We start from the raw sequence: 25,856 nt of genomic DNA on the forward strand, positions 1-25,856 counted from the left end.
AACTTGAGAAGAAAGATTTTAGTTTCAGAAACTCTCCGTTAAAAGCTTTGCCCTCCTTAGTTTTTGGATGTGTTCAATCTGTTCTTCAGATCTTTGTTTCAAAGAAGAACCAAACATGTACCTTTGTCAGCCTGGTGTCAGAGACTGAGGAAATAGGGATTATGAAATCCCATCCTTTCCCTCAAGCACTTCGCTGTCCAGATAGAGAGACAGGCATTAAACAATCAACTGTAACGCAACCTGCACAGTCCCCTCCTGTGGGGAGGTTTGGAGAAAATCCAACAGGAGAGATGATGGGTGAGTTTCTTTTCAGAGGGGAGATGACCTTTGAGGTTTCTTGATAGTTGAGTCATACCTTCTCAGGTAGAAAATAAAGAGAAGATAAGGAAAAGCAAAACTATGGCAGCTTTTGTGCTTTGCTCTGTTCCTAGGAAAGTGGAAAGCCAGGTCCGGTGTCTGCACTGTGGTTTTAGTGGGGATTATACCTGGAGAAGAGGTTTGTCAGTGGTGTGGGGCTTAGATTTTAGGGGGTTTAGGTAAGTTATGCAAAACAGGGTGTGTGTTAAGCCTGGTGGGCAATGGTGGGCTAAAGGAGTGTTCCAGGAGCCATTTGATTAAGATAATTGCCTGAAAAGACCCCTCTGGCTACATGGAGAGGATAGGTTAGAGGGGTCCAAAGTTCTAAAGAGAACAGGTGGGAGGCAACTACCATTGCTGCTGTGAAATTTGGTGAGAAACTCAACCAAGACAATGAGAAATACAAGTTAAGGGGTATCAGGGTGTTTTCCAATGCTGAGTTTTGAATCAAATTGAGAACCAGGGCTGGAGGTAGGACAAGATAGACAGCAAAGCTGGGGATCCTGTCAGCCTTTACAATGCAAAAGGTAAATGGACATGGGCCTGGCCCATGAGAGACCAACAGTTTGTTGAGAAAGATGTTATTATTGTGTGCTTCTTTCCTATCGGGCACTCTGCTAAACCATTGTTTTATCTAAATCTCACAACACAATTAATTTAGCTACTACCACCACCTATATTTTACAGGTGAGGTTACCAAATCTTCGAGAGCAGAAGGCAGTTTACCTTGCCCCAGATTCTTCAGGAGATTTTTCAGTCAAGCCCTGGAGCCCTGCTCCTAACCACTTGGATATGGTGCCATCAATGCTGGATGTTATAATAAATCTTACGATAGCAATAGCAGCAGAGACAACGGATTGCGAGTGGGGAAAAAAGCAACTATGACTGTACAAGTCAGACACACTTTTTCTGTATTTTAAAGATGTTTTAAGTAATGAGAAGGAATTTTCAGGTAAAGTAATGTGAAAGGAAAGACTTGTGGAATGGAGTAATCTGTTCAAGATCAAAGAATATGAAAGCATTGGGATGCTCAGGAAATGGTAACTAAGTGTGGTTGGCTTTATTGGAAAAGAGGCTTAACTGGGGGCAACACATGACTATTTGCTTAAGTCAGCAATTCCACCAAAATAAATGAGTGTGTGGGTAGACAGGAACTCTTAGAAAGTGTTGTAAGTGATTTCCTTTTGGTTTTGCCTTTCAGTCAAGAAGCACTCATGTCCTTCTCTTCAGTTCCTGTGCTTCTTCCCCCACCCACACACATACTACAGTGCACAAGAGCACTGTAAATATGTTGGTGGCCACATCCTTGGACAATCGAGAAATCTGAACATTATCATTGAGAAAATACTCATTATAAAAACATGCTATATGAATATTTATAGGCTAACACCTTCTTTTGAGTTTAAAGAATCAATCTCATGTATTTATTCTCTGTTTCCTTACAGTTCCTCCACAAATCATGAATATCTCCTCAGATATCACTGTGAACGAGGGGAGCAGCGTGACCCTGCTGTGTCTTGCTATTGGAAGACCAGAGCCAACTGTGACCTGGAGACACCTGTCTGTCAAGGGTAAGGCTTTTACCTGTAGAAATTTCTTAGAAGTACATTGAAGCCTTCAGGAATTAGAAAATAATGCTGCATTGTGAGAAAGTAAGGTAAAAGCAGAGGCCACACGCGTCAGTTGCTGAGTCTTCTGTTCCAAAGGAAGACTTACAGAAAATTTTACTGAATTAGTATTTTAGTCCTTTTTATGACCTAGTGAACTCATGATTTCTTAGCTATGAAGAACAAAGGTGCCATGGCAATAACTTCCAACAGATAAACCAATTTCTTGAGGTAAAGATTATGTGGGTTAGTCGGTAGTCTGTCCTTTCTTGCAGTAGAGTGCTAGAACATTGGCATCCATTGAAAACTCTGATGCTGCCATGTGTTCGGGAGGGAAAGGGCCTCCCTGTTCAGTATTTTTGGGGTGTTTACCTAGAACCACAAGTGTTTGGCCTGTACATCAGTAGTCCTCCTGAGTAGAGGGATGAAAGGAATGGTGAAGTGTACCTGGGCCTGCCTCTGCTGGGCCCTAAATGACTGGTATTAAAATGTGAGTTATGATCACCTTCAACGTAATAGGAAGGGAACCAAAAGGACAAGTGATCTTATCCCCTTGGAACTCGAACTTACTCCATGTTGAATTTGAAGAGATGGACACCAAGCCACTTGATATATTTACAGTACTGCTAATAGAAACTGCAATTAATTCTAGAAATTATACAAGAAACAAGTGTTCCTTCAGGCATTAGAAAATCTAAACATGAAAGCCAGAGAGGAAGAAAATGTGTGGAGTATGCCTATGTGTGATTTCAAAATAATGTAGCTCTAAAGAAAACATAGAAATGAACCTTAGTGACCTTGCACTAAAAATTTGATAAGTTTGGCTCGGTATTCTTTTCCTACAGCTGCCATAACAAAATACCACCAACTGCATGGCTTAAACAACAGAAATGCATTTTCTCCAAGTTCGATGTCCATGGTGAAGGGGGAGTTGGGATTGGTTCTCTCTGAGAGCTGTGAGGGAGAGCCTGTCCCAGGCCCCTTCCCTGGCTTCTGGGGGTTTGCTGGCAAACTCCCAGGTTTCTGGCTATGCAGCTGCATCAGCCTGGTCTCTGTCCCATCTCATCAAGGCCTTCTCCCTGTGGGCATCTCTCTGTCAATTCTTTTCTTTCCATAGAGACACCAAACATAATGAATTAGGGCCCACCCTAAAGACCTCATCTTGACTTGATTACCTCTATGAAGATTCTATCTACAAATAATGCCACATTCTAAGACACAGGAAATTAAGACTTTAACATATCTTTTCAAGGGGGATGCGATACAACTCATAATAGGCTTTCTCAAAATTAAAAACACTGTTAAAAATAAATGAAGAGACAAACCACAGGCTGGGAGAAAACATTTGCCATGCTTATACATGACAAAGACCATTTATATCTGGGAGACATAAAAAAATTCTTACAGCATAATTGTAACAACCCACTGAACAAAATATTTGAACAGACAATTCACAAAAGGTGATGTGTGAATGAAAAATAAGCACATGAAAATATGTTCAACATGTTTATTGTACAACTGAAAATCAAACAGTTGAAGAGATATCTCTATACAACTACTAGAATGATAAAAACTAAAAAAACGCGGCAATATTGACTGCTGGTGAGGATGTGCAGCAATGGAAACTCGCGTCGTTAATGCTAAGATATAAAACAACATAAGGCCTTGGCACTTTGTTATATACTTAACATATAACCTGGCATTTTGCTTCCAGATAGTTACCAAAGATAACTGAAAACGAATGTCAGCAAACGAGCATTGTACACAAATGGTTATAGTGGCTTCATTTAGAATAGCTTCGCACTAGAAATAACCATCAATAAGTAAATAGATAAGTTTCGATATATTCTTGCAGCTGACTTCTCAGTAATTAGAAGAAACAAACCAACACAATGGATGAATCTTAAAAACACTATGTAGAGTAAAAGAAGGGAGATGCACACACAAATACATGCAGCACGAGCCCATTTACATGAAACCTTGAACGGACAAACTGGTCCACAATACTGCGATCAAGCCATCGGTTCCCTGGGGCAGGAGTGTTGGGAGCATGGACTGCAAAAGGGACGAGGGGATTACAGGGGGTGATGGAAACATTGTGTATCTTGAATGGAGTGGTTAAATTAGTCACAGCTATCAAAATGTATAATAAAAATAGGTGCATCGTATTGTATTTTAATTAAATCTCAATAAAATTTGAAAAACTTAACTATAGATGTTACAAATAGTGACCTAAAATCTGCCCTTCTAATTTGAAACAATACTCATGTGAGCCGCGTTTACCCAGTGAGAGACTGGATTCAGCACTAACAGCATCATCCAAGATCTCACTCTTTCATTTCCTCCTTGCACACGGAGAATATGTGTTTCAGCTCCTGCCTTTTTAGAGGGGAAGAAAAGCTAATAAAGCCACCACATAGTCTTTGTATAAAGCCTTCATATAGTGAAACCCAGAATGTCAATATTACAAAGAAGCATTAACAAGAATATTAAAGTATACACAAGGAACATCACAAAGGTCAACTTTAATATAAACATAGCAATAGTGTGTGCTCCCACCGACATGAGCCCCATGGGAATTTTGCTCAAAGTCAGAGAGAATTTCAGATTTACATTATATACAAAATTATGTCTAACCTTCAGACCAATTTGTATATATTTGGTGAAGTCAGATGTTTTTATAAATACTTAAAATCCCATGTGCATTTATTTGATCCTAAATACATAGTTTTCTAAGCCTAGAAATCTTTTGAAAAGCACTTGGACATTGGTTAAGAGTTTTTAACAATTGTTACAGTGGTATACTGCTAAGATTCCCCTCTTAAAATAAGAAAGATTCATCCATATCCCCAACCATTTATATAATGTAATTGTTGCAATTCAGCCTCAAAAAAAAAATCAGAAAATCCTAAATTTAAGTTATCCCACTTCTTTTTAAATGTCCCAGACTCTGCTATACTTTCAAGTTGCTTTTTGTTTTTCTCACAGCTTTGGCCTTCACTCACTGTCTTTCCTTCTCCGTGTTGTCTCCTCCCCTCCCCCACATGACATTCAAACATTAAACTCAAAGCATTGTTTCAAGTCTGAAAAGCATTGGGACCTGGGGGGCTTGCAAGTGTAAAAGCTGCTTCTGCTTGTGACTACCAATATGTGTTTTTGGAAGTCTACTACTTCCCATTTGGAGGTGAGCAGGCTTTCAGAAGTTGTTTTAAATGTTCAGAAAAGCAGCCAATAAAACTTGAACATCAAACAGCATTTTGAGAACAGTTTACTGGTTAGTTCAGCAAGCAAGAATAAGAAAAAAAAGCTGTGATGCCATTTCCCTGGAAATCCCAATGGGATTACTTTGGAGAATTTAACTCACTGGACATCTGTTTTCCCAAAATGCTAATGAAATATTTGAAATCTGTTGTTTAAATTTGGAGATCCATATAACAGAAATGAATAAACAGACTCTAATTTTGAAAAAGAATATTTTACCCTGGCTGGTATAGCTTAGTGGATTGAGTGCAGGCCCGTGAAGCAAAGGGTCGCAGGTTCGATTCCCAGTCAGGTTACATGCCTGGGTTGCAGGCCAGGTCCCCAGTAGGCGGTGTGCAAGAGGCAACCACACATTAATGATTCTCACCCTCTCTTTCTCCTTCCTTTCCCATCTCTATAAAAATAAAATAAATAAAATATTTTTAAAATTTTAAAATGATATTTTAATGAGCAGATTATTATAGATTAAAAATAATGATCATGCTATGGTTTAAAAAGACAGACCAAGCACATGCCTTCAATCCCTAGAAATTATGGGAAAGGGGTAAAGACTAATGACTATGACCCTAGCCAAGTGGCTCAGTTGGTTGGAGCATTGTCTCCATGCACCAAAAGCTGCATGTTCGATTTCTGGTCAGGGCACTTGCCTGGGTTGTGAGTTTGCAACCAATGAAATTTCCTCTTTCATATCAATGTTCTCTCTCTCTCTCTCTCTCTCTAAAGCCAAATTTTACAAAAAGGCTAATGACTGTCAACATAAGAAATGTCCAAACATATGAAGAATTTTCATTTATGGGTTTATTTTAGCCAAACTGAAGACAATTATCAGGAAGCAAAACCTCAATAAATTGAGAAAATGCTTTGGAAAAGTGACAGTTTTTTCCATTTCTTTTATACATCACAATCAAAGAGGAAGATGTAAGGAGGGTCCATGAAATCCATTGGTGGTAGATTAGAGAGGCTGGTGAAAGCCAAGCAGGGGGATCTCTGAGATTGAGGGGATTGGGTAGAAGCAAAATGAAGAGATGTGAGCTTCTTTTACTCTGGTAGGTGTGGGAGGGTGTACAACTCACCTTTAAAGTATATAGAGATGGTTCTGGGAGAAGAAGAGATTCTGGTGGAAGAGTATGCCCTGAGGGGTCTGCAAAAAGGGACCACCCTGACATTCCAAAGATCTGTTCTCTTAGATGCACAAGGGCAATAGACAGGCTCACTTACGGTGAAGACTGATGTTTGTCTCAGAAGATGCAGGCCTAGGACAGGACTGCCCTCCATGACTCCCTTTCAATCAGGAAGTTTTGCTTTCAGACCATCCTGTGTGGTTGTTTTGGTCACTGGGTTTGTGAAGCCACCAGGCAGGTCTCCCTGAGCTTGTCAGGTTTACTGTGTGGCTCCTTTTCATCCACAAGACTTAATGAACCCATTGTCACACTCAAATATGATAATGGTAAGCCTTTTGGGTCCAGAAAGTATGAGGAATCTCTAAAACATAATAGGTAAATAGACATAATAAAGGGGAAAATACTATTCAAAATATAGAAACATGTTTAATACCTAAAATGATAGATAATTGAAAAGGAAAAATATGTTATAGTGTACTGGCAAAGGTTTGAAACTGGCTGGGGCTGAGGTGGGGGAAGGGAACCTGGCAGCACTTACCAATTTCCACATTATTATCTGCAACTTTGTAAATATTCCCATCATTGCCACTTTTCTGGGAACCCCTTTGAAGTCACTAAGGTATTAATGCTCATTTTCTCTTGAGAACAATGAAAGAACAAACCTTTCTTCTGAAGGCAAAATGAAAGTTTTGAACAGGACTCCAGACACAAATCCAGTAATATCCAGCATGTCTGACCTCCAGGTTGGTTCTGCAGCTGGGGGCATCCCGACCTGGGAGGTCCCCAGCTTCCTTTGCAGTGTGGACACTGGTGGCGGAAGCAAGGCATTTCCAAAGGACAGCTGTCTCACTTCCGAGGGAAGCTGGGACCTTTTCCAGGATCCCTGGTTATTATGCATTGTGAAAATCTCAGAATAAAGTGCCGTGTGAACCCACATCTGGGGGTTTACTATTCACAGAACAGCTACTGAACCATTGACGACCTATTGATTCTTTAGCTTTAGATATACATAGTTATGTTTAATTTATTTTCAGTAGCAGATAATCATTTTTAAAAAGAACTTATTTACATGGATTTGCTAGAAAAATGGCACCTGTTTGACAGCCCTCACACACATGGGAACCTGTACTGAGAGACCTACCATTTAGGAAGTGGGATTCATGATGGAACGGCAGGCCCCTTTTTCAAAGAATTTTTCACTGGAAAGAGTGGGCAGATCCCAAAACACACAGGCAAAGTGGACCAGCAAGTGGCCAGTGTGTTTGGAATACAACTGTGAAACGGAGGGATTCCAAGGATTTCTTTTGTTCCCTCATGGAAGGGCACTGGGCCAGCAATCATTAGGAGACTCAGGAGTGGAAAACCATGAATAATGTGCAAGTTGCAGAGATGAGTGTGGCAGAGGAGACAGTCAAGGCTGTTGTTGTTCCGTCCCGCGGAACAGTCAACGGGGGTCCCGAGTCTACCTGAAACGGATGAATAGGGATGGGAGCAAGAGGCGCGTAGAAAGGCAGCAAGACAGGTTTCTGATCAAGCCGCAAATTTTATTTTGGGTGGGGCTGTTATTTATAGAGAGGAAGGGAAAAGGGGAGGTGGTCCCGATANGTGTGGCAGAGGAGACAGTCAAGGCTGTTGTGTTGTAAGAAGGGTTGTCTTCCCTCCCAGGATGCCATAGTAATGTCCTCTAATGCCTTACACACCTGCCTTCATTCCCAGTGACATATTGGGAAAGGCCAGATGTTTGGGGAAAATAAAAATTTTTTCTTTTCTGTTTCCTCTCCATGGAGATATTAAGATGATAGCTATTCACTTGTGAGAGCATTGCTCCTACAGTCTACTCATATACAGTAATAGCTGAGGGAGCAAGTGAATGAGTTCTTTCACAGAAATGAATTTTCCAGGTAACCAAAGCTGACTCCTTTATGCATTGACCTGAGACATTTTTAACGGTCATGATAGTATTATGAGGAGTGTTTACTGTGTGTCAAGCCCTGTCATACACTTCACAGGCTTTAACTCATGAAATGTCATGGCAGTCCTGAGAGAGAAGTGCTAATGATTGTCATTGCACCTTTTTAATTATTATGCCTATTATTATACATATTCCTACCTCTGTCTCTGTTTCTTATTTCTTGACAGTCTTGCATCATTCGTTAATGATTTAGTGTCTCTGTGGCTCCCCTAAAAATTTGGAATAACATAGCAGTTTTATTTGTAATAGCTAAATTTTGGAAACAACAAAAAGGTCCTTCAATAGGTGAATGGCCAGACACACTGGTATACCGTGAAATGTTATTTAGTGACAGACAGGAATGAACTATTAATACACTCAGACTTAGATGGATTTTAGGGCATTATACTTAATAAAAAGAGTCCGTCTCAAAAGGTTACACACCATATCATTCCACTTTTATAACATTCTCAATTATGGAGAAACAATAAAGATACACAAGAGATCAGTGTCTGCTACAGGGTGAAGCTAGAGATAGAAAAGGGCAGCAAGAGGGAGGTGTCTTACATTGTTATAGTAATGGACTAATTACATATTTTTATTGCTTTAATAGTTAGATGAATTTATATGTGTGAAAAAATATCATGGAATTATACACACACACACTGAGTGCATCCAAAAACTTAAAATCCAAATGAGTTCTATAATGCAATTAATTGTGTTGTGCTCGTATCAGTTAGCTGGTTTCAAAAATGTACTTTAGTTCTATATGATGCCATCATTGGAAGAGCTGGTCATCTGTACATGGAACCTCTACTATTCTTGCAATTTCTTGTGAATCAACAATTATTTCAAAATAAAAAGTTAAAAAATAAGAATAAGTAAAATGAACATTAGTTTTCCACTCATTATATGCTTATGAGGGATTTATTGTTTATAAAATATTTTTATGAGCTTCATCTCAAGTGAGTGTACCGCAATTCTCTGAATTAGGTCAGAAAAGGAATGGCCTGCTTGTTTCTGATGTAAGGAAATAAAGTTGGAAAGGTTAACTAATGATGAGTGACTCAGAGCTAACTAAAGTGGTCCTTCTGTGAGAGGAAACTACTTCCTGTTTCTCAAGTCTAAAGCTCTTTATTCTGTACAAAGATGGCTCCCACAGCTTGAAGTTGGAACAGGTATGATCTGAAATGATATGTTTTAACAAATCCTGCTTGTTATCTGGGGCACCTAGGGGTGCCCACTGGCTGTGAGCATCACCAATGCTCTTACATTATTCCCTAACTCCACACTTACCTTACTATGTCTAGGGACTTTCTAGCTACCACCCAGAATTCTTTAAGAAAAGGACAGCCTCCAAATAAAAAACACGTTCATGCTATTATTTTCTGCTATAGGTCCCTGTTGTTTCCCTGCTTCAATTAAAATAAACCCGCTGAGACCTACCAACCTCATTTCTTTCCTAAGTCATCCCAGGTACAAGTTCCCCACCACTAATAGGAATTGCCATTACTTGACCTGCTGTATCATCTAGTCATGTTCCTACTTCTTTGTCTCTCTCCAAGTCAGCCAGGATTCTTGCTTCTTATCTGAAGTTGTGTTTAGAACCTAATTAATCCTCAGAGTGTGAAAAAGAGGTGTCTGAGATGAGAAATCAAGGTTATACATATCTTGCTCAGTAGAACAGTTATGGGCAAACAAGCTGTTCCTCTCACATTTTTGCAAAGCAAATTTATGTTCACTAACTTTGGTTCTCATTGTAAATGAGAAGTGTGTGAAGGTCTAGCAATGCGCTTTTCACCATATGGGTACCCATATGTTTTCCCCCTTTGCTTGCGTACATTTTTGCTTTGGCATGCACATATGCCTGTATTTTTGCAACTTAACAATATTAAAACTAATCCCATTTATGCTCCTTTTGAGGGGGGGCTGATTAAGTCATAAATTCCTGAGAATCTCTTCCTTGGGAAGCTGAAGTTCTTTTATATGAGCAGCAGAGAAAGTTAGCCTGGAAGAAGGATACCGGTAGCCAGCACCCTTGTGCAGCTGATGCAGCTGATAACCCTGGCTCTGGCTCCAAATGGGGACTCCACTCCTGGGACTCTAGGAAGCATGGGCTCATATTGCCTAGTATCCCTCTCTTCTTTTCTAAAGAGAAAACCATCACTAAGAACTAGATAATAATTCCCTAGAGTTCTCTTCTTAAGGGTCTGGGTGAAATAACTCATCTTAGAGCAAACAAATATGATATCTGGAAGTGTGCTTCTTGGTTGTGACCATATGAATACTATTCACACCTCTCCCACTGAGAAACTGTGTACACCAGAAATGGGGCAGCTGGAAATTAGGTTTGCAGTGAATTATGCTTAGCTTCTTCCCTGGGCTTTTTAGATTATATAAATGAGAATGGATATTAATATGTATAATACCAAGTGAAAAGCCCATCTAACTCAATTGTAAAATTGAAATTGGACATGCAGCCTGATGTCTGCTGTAAGGCTATCTTTGTATTTGTATCTTTTGCATTCATTTATTCATTTATTTGATGCATTAAGAATATTTGTTTGCCCCATAGCAACAACAGCAGACAAAACAGGCATGGCTTTTGTCCTTATGGGGCCTACAGTCCAATCAGGGAGATAGTGATTAATCAAATCAGCAAGAATATGTAATTTCAAAGTGTAGTGGCTACTCTGATGGGCAACAGAGCAGTGTGAGCCAGTCTAAGGTAAGTCTTTCCTGTGATAGTGCCACTTTCATGGAGATAGGAAGAGGAATAGAAGGTTAACCAGGGAAGGGGTAGGGATATGTGTTAAGGCTAAGCTATGTGGAAACCTTCCGGGCAAAGAAAACAGCATGTGCAATTACCTTAAGATGAGAGGGAGTGTCGTTCTCCAAAAACAAAAGAACTATGTTTTGAATTTGCAGTGAGCTGGCGAGACAATGGCTGAGATGGAGAAGTCAGGGGCCAGATCATGCAGAGCCCTTTAAAGAAGCTGGTCTTTATTCTAAGAGCACTAGAAAATACAAAGAACGTTGCAAGTTAAAGAGCTTGGAAATGAGATGTTCATGTGTCTGGATTAAACTAGGAGCATTTCCTCTCTGATTTACTCATTCTCTATGTAAATCTGACAAATCACTAAGCCTCTGTCTCAATTTCTCCATCTACAGACCAGAAAAGAGTTACTAATAATACGATTCCCTTATGGAGAAATGGAGAATGGAATTCAACAGCATCTATTCCAAATACTTTTTAGATTATAATATAAGAATGGATATTAGCATGTATCATAGCAAGTGAAAAGCCCAACTAACTGAAAAGTAAAATTAGAATTGGTAAGGCATCCAATGCTGCCTGCCGTCTGCCATAAACCCTTCTCAATGCAATCGCTGTACCAAATTATGCTATTGCAATCGGTTGGACACTGATAAAATTGAGACCAGCTTTACAAGTACTGTAGATCTAATTGGCCTCAGCAGTGGGTCCACAGTGAGTCTTGCTGCTGAACAAAAATTGTGGGCTTCTATAGAAAATAATAAGCAACCTCGATCCGCAAGAACAGACCACAACCCCCTCTGGAGATAATGTACTTTAATTCGAACACTGAGCTCCTTCATCTGGCCAGATATGGAAGGAACCTCAGAGAAGTTTATTTCCCTCCTCCCTCTGGACGAGCACCCCTTGATAGTAGATTTAAAAGACCTTTAGGGCCAGCTGTGTGCACCTGCAGTCCTTGGTGTTCCTTTTTTCACAGCCATTTCCATGTCTTGCTAACAAACCTCTGTATCTCTAGGACAAAATTTCCTATAAATCACTATTTCTTTCTCAAGCTATTTTAAATTGGGTCACTGTCATTTATAGCTGAAGTAGGTCTGATTCAATTCACCATGTGCTGCGTAGTATAAACCCACGATGAGCAGAACAGAGTTCTTGCTCCAAACACAGAGTGGGGAAGGGAAGACACTGGTAAGCACAACACTGCTGCAGTGTGGTCGGGGCCACCTCTTTCATGTATGAATGAGACAGGTAGGTGGCTACTGAGGATCCTTTTCAAGGCTACTATCTCCACCATGGGTTGGGGAATTTTCTGTGGGTTGCCTAAGGAGCTCTGGGGGCATTGCTGAGGGGTCCCAAACTAACTTAGCTGGAACTGGGATGAGAAAGGTACACAAGTTCCAGTTCTGAGTTATGCTGCAATCAAGACCAGGAGGCCATCACCACTGCTTACAACCACATGTGTAACACTCATTCAGGTGAGCACACAGTGTGTTCAGAGTGCCTCTCAATGAGTCACATAAACCCAGCCTCTGTTCCCCTACTCTAAGAGCAAACATGTGGTTTGTCTTAATTAACTGATTCATCCTTTACTAAACTATCCTTGAGATGGTGTGCTCTGCTCTGGCCAAAGGTGAGCACCCCTCCTCCCTGTACTGAGGCCATTTGAGAGCAATCACTGAGCTTACACATCTGTGATGTTCTCTAGCACCTAGCACAGTTAATGTCTTGAACTTTAGAGTTGATGTAAAACATGCCCATTGCATGAATGTATGCTTGTCGCCTTATACCTATCTTATAGAAATCAGAGAAAAAGAATGAATAGAGGCAGTGGGGATCTGCCCAGAGTAGTCCCCAGAGGTAGGAAGTATGACCTGGATGGCTAAGAGGAACTTTGACATATAGACTGAAGGCTGTTTGTGGAAGGCACTGAAGTTCAATCTGTATTAGGAGGTTGTAAGAGCTTGCAGCCTTGTCTAGAAAGCACTTTTCTTCCCTTTTCACTACCATTTCTTCTAGTCCATCAGTGCCTAAAAATCGCATGCTGCAGTAGGTACCAGGTAGTCTTGCTGCTGAGGCTTTATTTCTATCACATTTTAACCCATTAGTGAGGGTGCCACCAGCCTAAGTCTCCAGATGATGGTGATCCTGATTTAGACAGAATTCTTCAATTCCTGACCAGTTTTGTCCTAGTGAAAACCTGGGACTAGGCTTGGAAACTCGTTAATTCAATAAAGCGATGCATATTGAGAGTTGGGATGACTTGCCTCAACACATACAATTTGATTTGGGCAAATTAAATGAATGATTTTAGCATCTTACCATAATGAGTTTGTCTGTGAGCCAGCACACTTTTATCTCTATCTCCGCAGACTATTTTCTTCTTGCCTTCCCGTCTTCCTCAGAACCCCTCCTGGGACTGGACTCTAGTTCCAACAAAATCCATCTATAAAGATAAAACTGTAGAAATGATGGTATTGATGGGAAATTCTTTCCTCCTCAGTTTAAAGATAGAGACCAAGCAGGTTTAGCTGCTCCCTTGACATGCAATTCAGAAGAGTGAGGGACAGGAGAGAGAAACAGGCAGTTGCTTGGAGAATTTTAAAAGGAAAGGCTTGGGGCCCTTTGTTTTATGAACGTGTCAGCCTTGGAGAGATAACCTTAGAGAGGTAACCTCAACTGAATGTAAGCTGGATCAAGGGGAACTAGTCTCCTAAGTGAAAATAATTGACTATCACTTTGAATCTTGGCTTCCCAGCTGGAGGTTGTGATTGACTCACACACAAGCAAGAACTGGAGTGGAGTGAGGAGGTGCAGGAATTTCACCTGCCGTGGAAGCTCTGAAGCATAGCCCAGGGATCCCCTACTCCATTGCCCTCCTGCAAACCTGTTACTCCAAGAGGCTGGTCACTGTAGTAGTTTCTGAGTATTTTGCTCCTAAGAGAAATGTTTACTTAAGCAACAGATACAATTGGAACTCTGTTTTCCTAATTCTTTTCCTTCCTTCACAAGTTTTGCTCAGCTCACCTCCACTTCCACCCCATTGCCATCCGCAAACGCTTTCATTTCAGCTCTCTGGGGCCTCCTCTGGCTCCACTGAGCCTGTGCGTATTTGTCCCTGCACAGCTGGAACTGGATACAGTAATTACACCTGCCATGAAAGGGTCTGTCTCCCTTGTGGGCAGTAAGGATGTTGCCAGCCCTGCTAATGATAGAATAGGCCTTTTCTTTCAGGGCATCATGGGCTGTAGGAGGCTCCTCATCATTGCAAGGCAAGGTATTTGGAGCTTTGCTTTCTTGGGCCAGGCTGTAAACAAACCCTCTTCTTACTCTCCTCCCTGCCCAGCACATTTCTTTGATTTTTATTCTTGACTTAGTTCCAAACTTCCCACCACACCCCAGATACCTTTTTGGCAGCAATCCATGCTCCCCGCAGAGGGCAGGGAAGCCATGAGAGTGAAGGTGGTTTGGTCACCACACTCTGAGTCTATTTTAAGAATATCCTGTATTCCTAGTACCTCTGGTTGCACTTAAGGTATAATATACTGAGAGAAGCCTCAGGTGTCACCTCTAGCTAAAGTTACACTCCTGAAAACCCAGATCGCCCTGGTCCTAGCAGCAGTCAGCAGTGCGAACAGAGAGAAAGCACCTGTGCCAAGGCACTTGGCTGGCCTGCCTCTCCCTGTGGGCTGGTATTGCCACCTCAGGGCACCTGGCCTGGGCACTTGCACCTCAGCTACTGTCGTTCTTAAGACCTATTGATCATCTTTCAAATTGTCTAATTGGAGTACCCAGTGGCTATTTCTGATCATTGGGAACTGTCAAGACTTCCATTCTGGCTGGACTCTTTGGACTTCTGATTGTTTGCATGCTTTGACTCCAAGTTTCTATCTAATAAAACATTGCAATGACATTGTCATCACTGTTATCACCAAAATTGTCCCTCAAATTTTCTGACTTGCCGCTTTACTTAATTTCATTTGATTTCACAAAGGTCTTCTGTCAAAATGCAGACAGAAAAATAAATAAAGTAAAATAATAAAATAAAAGAAAATACAGGGACTAGCATAAACATTTTATATAGAAACAGACACCTAGACTGGTTAAATTGATTGCAGATGAAAACAATATTCCTTCAATTATTTATTTATTCATGGACTCATTCAATCATTCAAGAAAAAAGTGGTGAATGCCTGCTATGTGGCAGCTGCTGTGTTTGACACTGGAGTTGAAAAGATAACCAACAGTATACTTTTTCTCAGTGAACTCACATTTAATGAGAGATACAGAATAGTAACACATAGTTACAACAGTGTGGTTTGTGCATTACTGATACATTCCAAACATTGTGCATTTGTTAGAGAGGATCCTTTAACTCCAACTGGGAATTTTGGGAGAATCAGTGATGGCTTTCTGAAAGGGGAAAATATGGTCTTAAAAGTTAGTCAAAGAGGAGAGATTCACCATATGAGTGAGGTGGAGAAGAAGAGAAATATCCCAGGCAGTTGAGACAGCCAGACAAAAGACCTGGAACTGGAAAAAACATTGTTTAATGGGACTTGGTGAGCAGTTTAGTGTGTTGGGGCATACAGTGTGACATTGTTGTGATTAAAATAAAATTGCTGGGCCACTTGTAGCTGGCCCAGCTGTGACATGGTAGTCCACAGGTGCGGGTCTGACTGCATGAAGAAAACAACTGTGTTTTATGGGAGGCTCTCTACCAAAATCTCTCAAAATGGCCCCATCATGTGTTACATAACAGATAATACAAGAGTTGAATACTGCTTTTTTTGCCAACCTTTTCTCTATATTTCACTGCACAAAAACTCTAGGTGATCCAATCTCTACTTTCTCACTTAAACTATCTATCTGCTCTCTTTCAGCACTAACTTTTTTAGCTTTTCAAGGTAAACCAATTTAGTTTCTTAACATCTTTCTCTGCATCTCTATGCCTTATCTTGATCAACATAAAGCCTAAAAACCAAGGGAACATCTCTACTTTGTTATACATATTTTCATCCCCATGAAACTGATGTGAGATGAGATTTAAGTAGTAATTGGAAACAAATCATGAACTGTAAATAGCGAATAGAAGGTAAGACTATAGATTGTTACAAACTTTTTAAAATTTTGTTTATTTTAATTGTTGTTCAAGTACAGTTTTCTGTCTTTTACTCCCATCCCAGCCCACCCCCCAAGTGCTCCTCACCTCCCTCCCATTTCTACCCCCCTTAGTTTTTGTCCATGTGCCCTTTATACTTGTTCCTGTAAACCCTTCCCATTTTCCCCTGAAATTCCCTCCCCTTTCCCCTCTGGACACTGTCAGCCTGCTTTCTATTTCAGTGTCTTTGGTTATATTTTGCTTCCTTGTTTGTTTTATTGTTTAGGTTCCTGTTAAAGGTGAGATCATATGGTATTTGTCTTTCACCACCTGGCTTATTTCACTCAGCATAATGCTTTCGAGTTTCATCCATGCTGTTGCAAAGGGTAGGAGCTCTTTCTTTCCTTCTGCTGCATAGAATTCCATTGTGTAAATGTAGCATAGTTTTTGGATCCATTCATTTACTGATGGGCATCTAGGTTGCTTCCAACACTTGGCTATTGTAAATTGTGCTGCTATGAACATTGGGGTGCATAGGTTCTTTTGGATTGGTGTTTCGGGGTTCTTAGGATATAATCCTAGCAGTGGAATTGCTGGGTCAAAAGGCAGATCCATTTTTAGTTTTCTGAGAAAATTGCATACTGTTTTCCATAGTGGTTATACCAATCTGCAATCCCGCTAACAGTGCACTAGGGTTCTGTTCCCCTTTCTCCACAACCTCTCCAACACTTGTTGTTTGTTGCATTGTTTATGATGGCCATTATGACTGGTGTAAAGTGGTATCACATTGTGGTTTTAATTTGCATCTCCCTGATAGCTAGCGATATTGAGCATAGTATATAGTTTTTTATTAAATAAATATGTGTTCATAATTTACATAAAATAAAATATACCATTTTAAGTAAAATCTGCTGTGTTTCTTTCTTCCAGTTTTATTAAGATATGATTGGTAAGTTCCTACCAAGATGGAGGTGTAGGTAGAAACCCTTTGCTTCCTCGAACAACCAAAAGGAGGATAACAATCAATCTAAAATCAATAAACAACCAAAAGTGCCCAAAACCAAATTGCATGGGACTCTGACAACCAAGGAATTAGAGAAAAAAATCAACCAGAACAACCAGACTGTTAAGGCAGACCACCCGAGTGGACTCAGAAAAATTGTGGCAAGGTGGTTGAGGGGTGGGGCTGACTGCCAGCTCAGGGGAGCTGACAGGAGGGAATGACTTAAGGGAATGACTTAAGAGTCAGTTCTGGGCTACAGCTGGGGTTGCTGGGTGGGAGATACTTCCAATCTGATAGGCGAGTCTGTTGGAAAGTGCACCAGAGACAAGCAGACAAGCTGCCCTGTTCCCTCTCTGGTTCCTCCCCCACAGGCAGCCAGCAAAGAGGGTTCCCCTGCGTGGGTTAATACCCAAGGTCCTGCCCCTTACAACCTGTCGGCTGCACCAAAACAAAGAGAACCATGGCCCAAATGAAAACAGAGCAAAGCTTCAGAAAGAAAACGAAGTAATGAGGAGATAGCCAATCTATCTGATGGAGAATTTAAAACCCTGGTAATCAAAATGCTCACAGAACTAATTGAGTGTGGTCAATGAATGAAAGAACAAATGAAAGATACCCAAAATGAAATAAAGAAAAATATTCAGGGAACCAATAGTGACAAGAAGGAAACCAGGATTCAAAGCAACAATTTGGAACAATAGGAAGAAGTAAACATCCAACTTGATCAGAATAAAGAGACAGGAATCCAAAAAAATGAAGAGAGGCTGAGGAATCTCTGGGACAACCTGAAACATTCCAATACCCAAATTATAGGGGTGCCAGAAGGAGAAGAACAGCAGCAAGAAATTGAAAATTTATTTGAACAAATAATGAAGAAAAACTTCCCCAAATCTGGCAAAGGAAATAGACTTCCAGGAAGTCCAGGAAGCCCAGAGAGTCCCAAAGAAGTTGGACCCAAAAAGGAACAAACTGAGATACATCATCATTAAGTTACCCAAGATTAAAGATAAAGAGAAAATCCTAAAAGGAGCAAGAGGAAAGGAGAGAGTTGCCTACAGAGGAGTTCCCATAAGGCTATCAGTTGATTTCTCAAAAGAAACCTTGCAAGCAAGGAGGGGCCGAAAAGAAGTATTTGAAGTAATGAAAGGCAAGGACCTACCTCCAAGATTACTCTATCCATCAAAGCTTTCATTTAGAATGGAAGGGCAGATAAAATACTTCCTAGATAAGATCAAGTTAAAGCAGTTCATCATCACCAAGCCCTTATTATATGAAATGTTAAAGGGACTTATCTAAGAAAAAGAAGATAAAAAAATATGAACAATAAAGTGACAACAAACACAATTATTAACAAATGAACCTAACAGAAAAGAAAAATGATGAAAACAAAAACTAAGCAAACAACAAGAACAGGAACAGAATCAGAGAAATGGACATCATGCAAAGGAAGTTCAGTGTGGAAGGGAAAGGGAGGAATAGTGGGAGGAATGTACAGGGAAGAAGAATAATTAGTAGGCACAAAATAGATGGGGAGAGATCAAAATGATATGGTAAACAGAGGACTCAAAGAACTTATATGTAAGACCATGGAGATGAACTAAGTGGCTAGGGGGATGCTGGAGGGGTTGAGGGGGTAGGGTGGAAAGGGAATAAAGGAGGAAAATTGGGAAAACTGTAATAGCATAATCAATAAAAATGCTTAAAAATAAATAAATAAATTTAATTTTCTTAAAAAAGATATGATTGGTATAGAACACTACACATTTAAGGTGTACAGTAAAGTGACTTGATACACATATGTTGTGAAATGACTGTCACAGTAAGTTTAGTTAATATCCATCACCTCATACAGTTACAATAATATATTTTTTTTTGAAATAAGAACTTACAGTATCTACTCTCTTAGCAACTTTTGAATATTCCATACAGCAGTGTTGACTGCAGTCATCCCGCTGTACACTGTAACTCTGGTACTTGTTTATCTTAGAACTGGAAATTTGTAGCTTTGACTGCCCTTGGCCCCAGTTTTCCTACCCCCTACCCCCTGACTCGTGAAAACAAAAATGTGATCTTTTTTCTTATCCACTTGGAGATACACACACACACACACACACACACATTTAGATTACACATATAAGTGAGATCACATAGTACTTATCTTTCTTTTTCTGAGTAATTTAACTTAGCACGATGCCCTCAAGGTCCATCTGTTATTGATGAGTCTTGAAAAAATCATACATCTTTAAATCCACCACTTTAATTAGGGTATAGCATATTAGGATATTACCATCAATCCAACAAGATTTTTTGTTTTCACACCCAAACCTTATCCTAACTCCCAGTCTGAGTCAAATGCAGATCTGTTTTCTGCTATTGTATATTAAACTTTTTTTCATGCACACATACACAGAATATACTCTAGAAAAAATATAAGAAAATTTATGCAATCTTAGAAAATATGTATTCTTTTTTCCTCTGGCTTCTTTCACTCAGCTTTTGAGTCTCATTCATTTTGTTGCATGTATTTCTGTCCTTTTGTTGCTGAGTGGCATTTCATTATGTGAACATACCAGTATTTCTTTCCTCATTTGCCAGTTGATGAACATTTGACTATTTCTAATTTTTTGATTATTATAAATAAAGTTCCCATGAACAATTATGTACAGTTTTTTTTATGGGCATATATATTTTCTTTCTCTTGGGTAAATAAATGCATAGGGCTGGAATAAGTTCATACTTAACTTTACAAGAAACTGCTGTCTTTCAAAGCAATTGTAACATATCGCATTCCTGTCATTATCATACAAGCATTACATGCTCACTAACATGGGATTCTGTCTTTTAAATATTATCTCTTCTAATCAGTGTATCAGTTAAAACTCATCTGGTTTTAGATTGCAGTTTTATTGAGAATTGTTTAAAGTGTTTTTTTGCCATTTATATAGGTTTTTTTGGGGGGGAAGTGTTGGTTAAAATTTTTGACTGTTGAGTTACTTATCTTCTAATTACTATGTTGTAATAGTTATTAATACACTCTAGATACAAATCCTTTGTCATGTATATGTATTGAGAATACATTCTCTCAGTCCATAGCTTCCTTCCTCATTTTCTTAATGGTGCTTCTCAAAGAGCCAAGGTTTTTATTTTTGATGAACCCCAATTCATTAATATTTTATAGTTCTGTTTTTTGATCTCATCAAATAAAAGAATGTTGCTGGAGGTTACAAAGGTTATCTCCTATGTTTTATTATAGAAGTTTTAGAACTTTAGATTTTTGGCTAGGTATAAAATCCACATGATTTAATTTATGTGCATGGTGGGAGGTTAAGTCTCAAAAAATGAGATTTATTTTTTTTCTATTTGACTATTTAGTTAATCCAATACCATCTGTTGAAAATATTCTTTTCCAAATAAATTGGTTTCTTTGTCAAAATCAACTTACCATAATGAGATCTCTTTCTGAAGTCCCTATTTTTTTCTATTAATCTATATATCTATCTTTATGCCATTGCATACTGTGTTGATTATGGTAGTTTCATAATAATATTTCAAATCAGACCAGTGTAAGTCACCAAATTTTGCTTTTTCAAGATATTGGCCAATCTATATTCTTTGTATTTCTACATAATTCTAAAATCACTTTGACAACATCTACCAAAAAAAAAAAAGAAAAAACTTACTGGAGTTTTGATTGAAAATACATTGAAATTATATATCAGTTTGGGAATAATATCTATCTTAATGATAATGATTTTCTAATCCATAAAATAAATTATTTTATTTATTTAGGCCTTCTTAAATTTTTCAACAATGTTTTTAGATTTCAGTGTTTAGTTTCAAATTCCTTTATTATTTTGAATGTTATTGCTAAGGGTATTCTTAAAATTTTAATTGCTCATTCATTGAAAACATACAGAAATAAAATGATTTTTGCATGTTGACCTTGCATCCTGGCAGTGCTAATTTCATTTATTAGTTCTAATATTTTTAAAATTACTTAAGATTTTTTACATAATTGATCATTTGTGAATAAATAATGTTACTTTTCTTTAACCTTCAGTATGTCTTTTTCTTTCCTTATTGTAGTGGCTAAGTTTTCCACCAATGTAATATTAAATATCAATAATGATAGCTGACATCCTTGTCTTGTTCTTGACTATAAGGAAAACATTTACTTTTCTCCATTTCTCCTTTTTCTCTTATAGGTACAATTGGGTATAATTGTACCTATAAGTGTTTCATAGATGCCCTTTATTAGACTGAGGAATCTCTTTTCTTAGTTGTTCTTTTTATTTTATGTTTGTATGTGAATGGATGTTGCATTTTTTCTAATGTTTTGTTTGGTATCACTGAGATAATCATCTAATAAATTATGCTAAATTATTTTTAATGTCAAAATTACATTCTTAAAATACATCCTGTGTGATCATAACATACTATCATTTCTTTATAACACTGGATTAAATTGGGTGATATTTTGTTGAGGATTTTGCGTCTGTGTTCGTTCATGAGGGTGATTGGTCTGCGATGTTATTGTCTGGTTTTGGTATTCAGGGTAATCTTGTCCTTATAAAATTTGTTAGAAAATGTTTCTCCCTAATTTTTTTTTCGGAAAGAGTCTGAATATAATTTGTATTATTGGTATTTCAAAGCAATATTTAATAATAACAGTTTAAGGAATCTGGGTCTTTTTCCTCTTTGCAATAGAAATATTTCTAGAGCTTTCCTATTAGGTTTGATGCTGGCTTGAGAGAGCCCTCTTACCACATTAAAGAATGCCTGTCTTTCTATTTAAATAAAATGTTTAGTTCACACAGTGGTAGGTTTTATCAAATTATCATTTTGATAAATTGTAGAAANTTATAAAATTTGTTAGAAAATGTTTCTCCCTAATTTTTTTTTTCGGAAAGAGTCTGAATATAATTTATATTATTGGTATTTCAAAGCAATATTTAATAATAACAGTTTAAGGAATCTGGGTCTTTTTCCTCTTTGCAATAGAAATATTTCTAGAGCTTTCCTATTAGGTTTGATGCTGGCTTGAGAGAGCCCTCTTACCACATTAAAGAATGCCTGTCTTTCTATTTAAATAAAATGTTTAGTTCACACAGTGGTAGGTTTTATCAAATTATCATTTTGATAAATTGTAGAAATAATTATACGTATTTTTCTTTGATCATTGTGTATGTGAACCAACACATTACATTTTGTAATCTTGAAATGTTCTTCCAGTTAGTATTTTGCTTATTGTTCTTAGTATTAATAGTAAAATAGGAATGTATGTAGCTAATCACATATTTAAGAAACGTGTTTGTGAGTATTGTTTATAATACCATAACTAACTAAATTGGTAGAATTTCTATCTTTTATACTCTTCCTTATTTTAAATAGGGTAAAGAATTTATATTCCTTAAGAGTTTGAAAAAATTGAATTTTAACTCATTTAGGGCCCAGCATAACTTGTGAGTAGTTCTTTGGCAATTTTTTCTAACATGTTACTGTTGTTGATTCAAAAGTTTTACCTCTTGAATTAATTTTGGAAATTTATGTGATCAATTTTGGGGAATATTTCATGGCAGTCAAATTTATAAATATTTATGTTAATCTATGAGGAGGCAATAGTAGTAGGTACTATATAAAATATATGTACAACATATGTAATTGGTACATATATATATATACACACATAATATAAAGTACTTCATAAATACTATTGTACAATGCAAGATAAATGGTATACATATAATTCTGTTAATTCAGACTGTGTAAAGCCATTTTATACCATTTGTTTCCTTAAACTCTATGAAACCAAATGTGAATAATAACCAATTTTAATAAAGTGTTTTGATGCATTTCTAATATATTTTGCTTTATATATTTTATGTATCAAGTTTAAAAGTAAGTTTCACTATGATTTTGTCAATATAAATGACTACTTTTTTACAGTTTAATGTTTTTAGTCTTATATTTAACATTATCTGACATGAGTATTATATTTTTTGCTTGGATTTTGTTAATGCTAAAAATACATTTACCCCTTATATCCCCCAACAATCACCACACTGTTGTCCATGTTTTTGAGTCCTTTTTCCTTTTTGCTCAATCCCTCCACCCACTAACCTCCCTCTGCCCCAGAAAGCTGTCATCTTTTCTTCATCTATGAGTCTGTCCCCATTTTCCTTGTTAGTTCATATTGTTCATTTGACTCCACATATGAGTGAAATCATACGGTATTTGTCTTTTTCTGACTGGCTTATTTCACTTAGCATAATGTTCTCTAGGTTCATCTATACTGCTGTAAAGGGTAAAAATGTCTTCTTTTTACGGCTGCATAGTATTCCATCATGTTAATGTGCCATGACTCTCTTATCCATTCATCTATTGGTGGACACTGGGATGCTTCTATATCTTGGCTATTGTAAATAATTCTGCAATGAACATAGGGATGCTTATGTTCTTTCCAATTAGTGTTTTGGGTTTCTTTGGATATGTTCCCGGAAGTGGGATCACTGGGTTGAAAGGCAGATCCATTTTTAATTATTTGAGGTATCTCCACACTGCTTTCCACAGTGGCTGCACCAGTCTGCATTCCCATCAACAGCATTCCTGTATATCCACATCCTTGTCAGCACTTGTTGTTTGCTAATTTATTGATGATAGCCATTCTGACAGGTGTGAGATGGTATCTCATTGTGGTTTTAATTTGCATTTCTTTGATGATTAGTGACATTGTAGTGGTAATGGAAAAAATACAATAAAGATTAAATACAAAAAGAGAAAAATGTATTTGCCTAACTCTGAGAAAATACTTGCATTATTCTAATTTAGGTGCATCTTTTGTAAACAGAACAGAAATATATTGTTTTCCTTTTTTTCTTTTTAACGTGATCTGAGCTGCTCTTTTATTTATTTATTTTTTAAAGCAGCGTTTAACCCACTGGAAGGTATTATTAAAACTGATGTGTTTGTTCCTTGCCATCTTTTTGTTTTCTGGTTTTGTTCTGTCTAGCAGTATTCATGTTTTATACCATGTGCTATGAAGCTCATTTTCTTTGCTTTTATCCTCTATAGTTTTTAAAATGAATATATGATGTTTTTATTCATACTGGCACTTACACTTAAGTTTCCCAGAAGTATGTTTAACCTGCGTGGGTCTAAGTATTCAAGCTGAGAACAACGTGCTTATGAGTGTTCCTTTTTGAGACAAGAATTGCAATGGCTTCCTTTCATCCTCACTCCTACCTTAACACTTTTGTTTCGTGTCAAAATCATATTTGAATTTGCAATCCAAAATTATGTACTGATATGTTTGTATATTCATTTAGCTTAATTGTCAGATTTATAACAATGCCTTTGCCTCATCTCTTTGAATCAGTTCCCTGCTAGGCCTTTCACGAATTCTATAAAGGTGCCATTTATTAGCTTTCCCCTTTGTTTCATCTCTAAGTTGTTCGGAATACATTTGAAGAATTTACCAAAGAGATGTATGAGTGTCATATTTTCTGATTCTTGGGATAATTCTTCTTTCATGTGATAAATATTTATTGAAAACTCATTTTGCAACAATAGCTGTGGGAAGTGCTGGAAATACAATGATGAGCAACACAAACACCTCCACTCCAGAAGTGTGTATCTAGAGACATCTCTTTATTGCCGCCAAATGTGGTTGGCATCTTTCCTGAGTACAAAATACAAAGGTCACAATTTTTACCATCTAAACTCCCGTAGCTACTGCTCCCTTATATTTGGCATTTAGTGGAAAACAGAACACTCGAGGGCTTTATTTTCTGATATTTATAATTTTATGAGTAATTCTTTACTTCTTAAAGGTATGAAAATATTCTTTTCTTTATCTTTCTGTTTAAAACTCTTCTCAGAGGTGTGGAAGTGTCTAATAACTAACTTCTAATGTGTGGTGGTCCCATTATTATGCACACACAAGCTTTTCTTCAGCACAAGAAGGTATCTATTAAATACTCAATTATTAGTTCTGTCTAGTTTGTTCTGAGAAGGCTTAATTATATACATGTTGGCTTTCCATTCTCTCCCCTTCATATCAGTCTCTCTCTCTCTCTCTCTCTCTCTCTCTCTATTTTTCAATTTGTCTTTTTCTGCATACAGTAGTCCCCTTATACATAGGCAATATATTCCAAGATGCCCAGTGGATGCCTGAAACTGTGGATAGTTCTGAACTCTATATATTCTGGGTTTTTTTCCTGTATATACATACCTATGGTAAAGTTTCACTTACGCACAGTAAGAGTTGAACTATGATCAGAATAAAACACAACAATTATAATAATGAACAGTAATAAAAATTATGAGAATGTTGCCTTTTTCTCTCTCTCTTCCTTCTTCCTGTGATAATGTGAGGTGATGCGATACCTTATCAAGTCTAGAACTTTCACCTTTTCACTTAAAGGAAGCACTTTATGGCTTCTCATTAGCCAGTATCTCTTCTCTTGTGCTTTGGGGGCTATTATTAATTAAGTAAGGGGAGTTTTACTTGAACAGAAGAACTGTTATTTCACAGACGGTTGACCTGATAACTGAGTTGGCTATTGAGAGACTTATGGGCAGGAATGTGTACAGTGTGGGTAACCTGGACAAAGGGATGACTCGTGTTCTGGGCAGCACAATGTGGGACCGCACAAGATTTCATCACTCAGGACAGCATAC

The 25,856-nt window shown here is 38.0% G+C and overlaps 1 protein-coding gene across 2 annotated transcripts in view; it reads left to right on the forward strand.

Annotated features, from left to right (window-relative positions):
- OPCML (opioid binding protein/cell adhesion molecule like) overlaps positions 1–25,856 on the forward strand; it is a 1,111,876-nt gene that overhangs the window by 997,793 nt on the left and 88,227 nt on the right. For both annotated transcript variants that reach the window (XM_037038227.1, XM_037038226.1), the window contains one exon: positions 1,803–1,928. In XM_037038227.1, coding sequence (XP_036894122.1) covers positions 1,803–1,928 — 126 coding nt within the window. The remainder of the gene's footprint in view (positions 1–1,802; positions 1,929–25,856) is intronic.

This window comes from Sturnira hondurensis, unplaced genomic scaffold (assembly GCF_014824575.4).
Source record: "Sturnira hondurensis isolate 20B ecotype Veracruz unplaced genomic scaffold, ASM1482457v3 Scaffold0024152, whole genome shotgun sequence".
Taxonomy (NCBI): Eukaryota; Metazoa; Chordata; class Mammalia; order Chiroptera; family Phyllostomidae; genus Sturnira; species Sturnira hondurensis.